At 44.3% G+C, this 6,474-nt stretch overlaps 1 protein-coding gene across 1 annotated transcript in view; it reads left to right on the top strand.

Annotated features, from left to right (window-relative positions):
* Brca1 (BRCA1 DNA repair associated) overlaps positions 1–6,029 on the top strand; it is a 61,771-nt gene extending 55,742 nt beyond the window's left edge. The window contains exons 20-23 of the mRNA XM_021176032.1: positions 1,273–1,327; positions 2,626–2,699; positions 2,962–3,022; positions 4,889–6,029. Coding sequence (XP_021031691.1) covers positions 1,273–1,327; positions 2,626–2,699; positions 2,962–3,022; positions 4,889–5,040 — 342 coding nt within the window. The 3' untranslated portion in view covers positions 5,041–6,029. The remainder of the gene's footprint in view (positions 1–1,272; positions 1,328–2,625; positions 2,700–2,961; positions 3,023–4,888) is intronic.
* The last annotated feature ends 445 nt before the right edge of the window (positions 6,030–6,474 follow it).

Genomic DNA, 6,474 nt, shown 5'->3' with positions numbered 1-6,474 from the left:
AAACCCTGTCTCAAAAAAAAAAAAAAAAAAAAAAAGCACCGGCAAGTCTTGTAGAGGTCCTGAGTTCAATCCCCAGCACCCACATAGTGACTCACAACCATCTGTATTGGGATCTGATGCCCTTTCTTCTGGTGTGCATGAAGATAGCACACCACATACATAAAATTAATAAAAATATTTTTTAAAAAGAAAAGGGAAGTTGAGAAATACAGTTTCTCGCTCACACCATATTTCAGATGTTCAACAACCACATGTAGCCTCCAGCCTTACGAGACCAGCTACGGGACATTTCCAGGATCACAGAAAGTCCTTCAGGCAGCACTGAGGAGCACTGTAATTACCTTGTTCCCTTAGGAGCGTGCATGCTCTGTGTGTGAAACGAGCATGTTCACAGAGCAGGCGCTTGCTGGCGGGGTAACAAGCCTGAGTGGTCCTCTCACTTCAGCCAGAGAGCTCTGCATTTCTTCCTGTTAAACATAAAGAAGGACGGGGTGGGGGTATTGTGTGTTCGTTGTCTCTACTTTTGTTTTCCCCATCTCTGACCAGAGTCATCAGCATGAGCCTGGGCCGGACTAATAACAAGGTGGGAAGTGAATGACTACAGAGACCAGAGAGATGACTCAGGCCTTGGCACCTGGAAATCTGACTCCTTCTGGCCTCCACTGGCTCTTGACATATATGACATATATGCTTTTTTTCTTTTTAATGACTCTAGAATGTAGATCAATTGAATACAAATTTCAATAAAATATAAAATCAGTTCAGAATCTTGAACTGATTGTCTCTGGGAAGGAGGACAAACTGTCAACTGATAGTCTCTCCATTGTGCATGGAGAGTGTCTGTATTTCTTATAAAAACCCACACTCTGGTGGTGCTATTCCCAGCATTTGTTAGATGGAAGCAGGAGGGGCAGGGGTTCAAGGCCAACCTACATTACATTATAAGTTTTGAGGCCACTTGGCCTATGTAAGATCTTGTCTCACAAAAAGGGGAGACTGGAGGGGTAGCTCATTGGTTAGTGCTTGCTGCTCATTCAGAAGACCTTTCTTTGATTCCCAGAATCCACATTGGCCAATTCACAGCTGCCAATAAACTCGGCTCCAGAACATGTGGTGCATTCCTCATTCCTCCAACCTCCTTAGACACCTGCATACATGTGCTTTATCTTCTCTTTTCTTGTTCTCTCTCTCTCTCTCTCTCTCTCTCTCATACACACTTAAAAATTACAACTGTTTCTCTCCACCCCATCACTTACTCTCCTCTCTTTGCAGCTCTTCAAGGGCCTACAGGTCTATTGTTGTGAGCCCTTCACCAACATGCCCAAAGGTAAGACCCTGGGAGTCTGCAGCGTATTACAGACAGCATCGACCTACATGGAAGCTCCTCGAATGGGTTAAATGATCCAGTGCAAGACTGCTGTGGTTCTGGGCTCATATATCAAAGGCCCTGTCCTTGTATAGATGTGGTTAGTTCCTTTCAAAGTGAAGGTCCCTCATCTTTTTTCTCTGCTTCCCTTCACCTCCTGGGGCTGGAATTGTGTGACTTAGGAGAGGGGAGCCTAGGAGCAGTGGTTCTCATATTTATTTCCTCATGCTTTGGTGACCTTCTCTCCCAACCATAAAATTATTTCGCTGCTACTTCATAACTGATTTTGCTAGTGTTATGAGTCATAATGTAAATATCCAGTGTGCAGGATATTTGATGTAGGACCCCCCCCCCAAGAGGTCGTGACCCACAGGTTGAGAACCATTGCACTGTGTCTAGCCACAGCCAGGGACCTTGGCAGTGCCACTTCGTTTCCTTCTGTACTGGTTACTGATTGCATTTTTAGAAGGTTTCAAGTGTCACTCAATGTTTTATGTGTTTAGACTTTAATATAATGAAAGCCAGGGACGCTAGTGAGTATCGCTGCAGGAGGGGTTAAGTCAGTAGCCTCAGTTCAGGCAGCACCTCTACAGTTCCCGGGAATGAGCAGATGTTCCTTCAAGAACAGTAGGAGGATGCTTTGAGCATCTCCAAAGAAGCCTAGAAGGTTGGTCAGTCAGTGCTGCTGATTCTGAGGCCCAACTTCCTATGAGATTCATCCCCTAGATGTGTGGATCCTAGCTCACATGTGATCTTTCCTAATGACATGCTGGATCTCTGGCCAGGGTGACCTGTATCTTTTTCCCACTGGATAAAATATCTTCCGGTCTTTGACATTTAGAATAATTACCATCAAGAAAGGTGCTCTCAAGGGCCATGATTGTCAGTTACCAATAGCAAACTAGAATGTAGCAGCAAAGGAAAAAGACTGGGTTTTTCACATAGTGTCTAACAATTGAGCAAATTATTAGAAATTCAGTCCTCTTTTTCAACATGTTTCATTTGGAAGACCATGAGGCCTTCCTTATCTACCACGTGGCTTCATGGAGACTAATAACCAAAAGTAGCAGCAGCTACACCAGCGGCAGATTGACTTAAGTCATACTGATTTTAGGGTTTTTCTATCCTTCAAAAAAAAAACACAGCTCCCTGAGGTTAAACAAAAAACAAAAAGACTGAGGTTTGCTCCAGGGGAGACTGTAGAGGGCACCGGGAGTAGATGTGGGTCTCTATGGTGATTTTACATCTGTGCTGTGTAGATGAGCTGGAGAGGATGCTGCAGCTGTGTGGGGCTTCCGTGGTGAAGGAGCTTCCATCGCTCACCCATGACACAGTGAGTATCACAGTGGGGCCTTAAGGAGAGGAAAACACTGTCCTTCCATTAAACAAGTCCCCCAAAGTATCCCAGAGGGCTTTCTCTACCCTTGGCACTGTAGCAGAAGACCCGTCTGTGAGTAAAGGCTTGGGAACTGTAAGCATTGAATGTATCGAAGGAGGTCTTTTCCTTCTAACCCTTTTAACCGTGTAAAAGTGGACATGACTTTCCCAGAAGCCCTGCTTTGGCACTAAATGCTTTTTCCTTTCTGGGTACGCAGGGTGCTCATGCAGTTGTGATCGTGCAGCCAAGCGCCTGGACAGAAGACAGCAACTGCCCGGGTAAAGTTTCTCCATGTGCTGTACTCTTAGATCATGTGAGGTCCTGTTGGGTGGGTTTGATTCCCGACTAGTTAGTTAGCTGGTTATTACCTGACTAATACAATTCTCGCTGCTTTTCTTGTTTGGGGTTTTTTGTTTGGTTGGTTGTTTTGTTGTTGTTGTTTTTGGTTTGGTTTGATTTTGAGACAAGGTCATGTCTTAGAACGCAGAGATCCACCAGCCTCTGCTTCCTGAGTACTGTCACCATGAGTGGCCTGTTTGTTGTCTTGGGTTTTGGTTGGCCTGCTATGTAATACATCCTGGTCTCAAATAGTTGGTGATCTTTCTGCCTCAGCCTTGAAAGTGCTGAGATTATAGGGGTGCCCCAACTGCACTCAATGTTTCTATGAGATTTGTTGATTGTTTTGAGGTTTTGGTTTTTCTGAGACAGGGTTTCTCTGTGTAGCCCTGACTGTCCTGGAACTCACTGTGTAGACCAAGTTGGCCTCAAACTTACTGATTCATATGCCTCTTCCTCCTGATTGCTGGGATCAAAGGCATGTGCGACCACTACCCAGCTTTCAGCTTTTTTTTTTTTTTTTTTTTTTTTTTTTTTTTTTTGGTTTTTCGAGACAGGGTTTCTCTGTGTAGCCCTGGCTGTCCTGGAAATCACTCTGTAGACCAGGCTGGCCTCGAACTCAGAAATCCACCTGCCTCTGCCTCCCGAGTGCTGGGATTAAAGGCGTGCGCCACTACCGCCCGGCTCAGCCTATTTTTAATGTTTGCATGAATGAACAACTAAAATGTCTATTAAAAGATCTTTATGATGGGGCTGGAGAGATGGCTCAGTGGTCAAGAGCACTGACTGCTCTTCAGAGGTCCTGGGTTCAATTCCCAGCAACCACATGGTGGCTCACAACTGTCTATAACTCCAAGATCTGACACTCATACAGACAGACATACATGCAGGCAAAACACCAATGCGTGTAAAATAAAAATAAGTAAATTTAAAAGAGAAGGCAGGCTGGAGAGATGGGTCCGTGGTTAAGAGCATTAGCTGCTCTTCCAGAGGACCGGGGTTTAATCTCTAGCTAGTATATAGCAACTCACAACTGTCTGTAATTCTAGTTCCAGGGATCCAATGCCCTGAAACAGATATACATACAGACAAAACACTGATGTACATAAAATGGGTAAATAATTTAAAAAAGAGAAAAAGAAAATCTTCAGTATGTGTGTGTATATATGTGTGTGCATGCCTGTTTGTTTACTTTTAAGTGTATATTTGTAGAAATTAAAAAATAAATTGAAGGAGTTGATAGTCTGAGTCCACTGTGTGAATGGATCCTAGGGGTCGACTCAGATCGTCAGGCTCTACAAGGGTCTTTACCACTGAACTGTCTTTCTGATGCTTTTGTTGTTTTGTATTATAAAAGTACTGTATGAGACCAGATGTGCTGGTACACACTGTTAATCTCAGCATTTGGGAGAACAGTTGGATCTCTGCCAGCTTAAGTGCAGTCTGCTCTACAGGTCAAGTTCAAGGTCTACCAGAGCTATAAAGTAATACACGCTTGGATGTGTGTACATACATGTACATTTACACACAAGTGATCATGTTTATGATATTTTGTCTTTTCACTTAAGATATTCCTCCACACCATCTGCTCTCTCGTGGCTTTTCCTAAAACAGGTTGAAGTTCGTATTATTTTAGTCTGGGCTTTTACCACGCTTGTTCCATTGGCTTTTGAATAAGGTCCTAACGTGTTATTTCTGAGTACCTGCTTAGCCCTAAGAACTTATATACTCAGATCTTAGAATGGGTTGGTTGGAGTCTCGTCTAGAAGGATGACTTAACACCAGTCTCTGCTTGTTTCTGTCTGCAGATATTGGGCAGCTGTGCAAGGCACGTCTAGTGATGTGGGACTGGGTGTTGGACAGTCTATCCAGCTACCGGTGTCGGGATCTGGATGCCTACCTGGTACAGAATATCACCTGTGTCCCTGACAGTAGTGAGCCACAAGACTCCAATGATTAAGAAATGGTCTTCCATGCCCGGGGAGCACCTCTCAGTCTTTGGTGCTTCCACACCCTACTTACTAAGTATTTTTCATGCATCAGCCTGGAAAAACCAGCTTCTACCTATGTGAGGGTGGGTGCCTTAAAGGTTTTCTAACCAAGTCCCCCTTTGAAATCTGTCTTGAACACAAAAAGTTTTCACCTGAGAAAACTTTATCCCACCAATTGAGCAAGATGCTAATCTGTTGCATATCGTTCTTAGACAGTAGAGTGGCTTGGCTGATCTGAGCTGGGCATGGTGGTACTTGCCTATAATCACAGCATTTAGTGGAAAGAGATGGGCATGTCGTGAGTTCAAGGCCAGCCTGGGCTGTATATGACTGAAGAACAAATAGCTAGTGGTCCTGATTTGTTCCTTATAAAATTGCATGTTCATAAAGGCCAAGAGTCAAGTCCTTCAAGGAGATGACTTCAGATCTGTGGTTTGACTTAAAATCAGTGCTCCTCAAGGCTCCAGGTTTAGTAGCCAGCACCAAACAACACCCAGAATAGGGTTTGTGCAGGACACTGAGGAAATTCAGAGGCAGATTATGTGTTTGATGTGAATGTGAGGTTTTTCAAGTGCCAGTGTCAAGGAGAGCCTTCTAACTCCCCATAACTTATGAGCAATGTATCTGTTGTAGCAGCTCTAAGTAGCCCGTTCTGATATGAATATTTCATGTCTGTACAATGACGGGCTCCACCAGGGAAGGAGTTGTCGCTTTCTTTGAAGTAATTTCTTCCCTTTTGCTCCCTGTTGCTGAACCATACTACTTCATAAATAATTTTGCTTGCTGAAGGAAGAGAACATATTTTTCATGAACTCATAATCTTGGACTGTTTATAGATATTGGGGGGAGTAGGTCTTCTCTGGCCCCCCAGTATGCAAGGGCAATGGAGACCTGATTATATAAAGTATGTTTATAAATGCTGTGCTGTTAATACTGCAAATAAACTAAATAGCGAACATTTCGACAAAGAATGACTGATTGGGGGCCTGGTGAGATGGTTCATTGGATCCTGCTGCCACAACTGACAGCCAGAGTTCAACTAACCCCTGGGATCCACATGGTAGAAAGAGAGCCGACTCCTGCAAGATGTCTCTGACTTCCACACATACGCCATGGCCTGTGTGCTCATACACTTAACAAGGGTGTGACTCTTGCATGTCCAAGGAGCCCACATGTTTCAGGTTTCATGAAACCAAGAGCAAGGTAGCAGCAGGCCTCTGTCTGCCCTGAGGATGAACCTGCTTTAAATTCTTTCAAGTTAGCTGGGCAGTGATGGCCCACAGCTTTAATCCCAGCACTCAAGAGTCAGAGGCAGGCGGATTTCTGAGTTCGAGGCCAGCCTGGTCTACAAAGTAAGTGCCAGGACAGCCAGGGCTACACAGAGAAACCCTGTCTCGAAAAAC

This window comes from Mus caroli, chromosome 11 (genome assembly GCF_900094665.2).
Source record: "Mus caroli chromosome 11, CAROLI_EIJ_v1.1, whole genome shotgun sequence".
Lineage (NCBI taxonomy): Eukaryota > Metazoa > Chordata > Mammalia > Rodentia > Muridae > Mus > Mus caroli.
The sequence above is the reverse complement of the archived record's forward strand: the minus strand, read 5'-3'. Positions and strand labels throughout refer to the sequence as shown.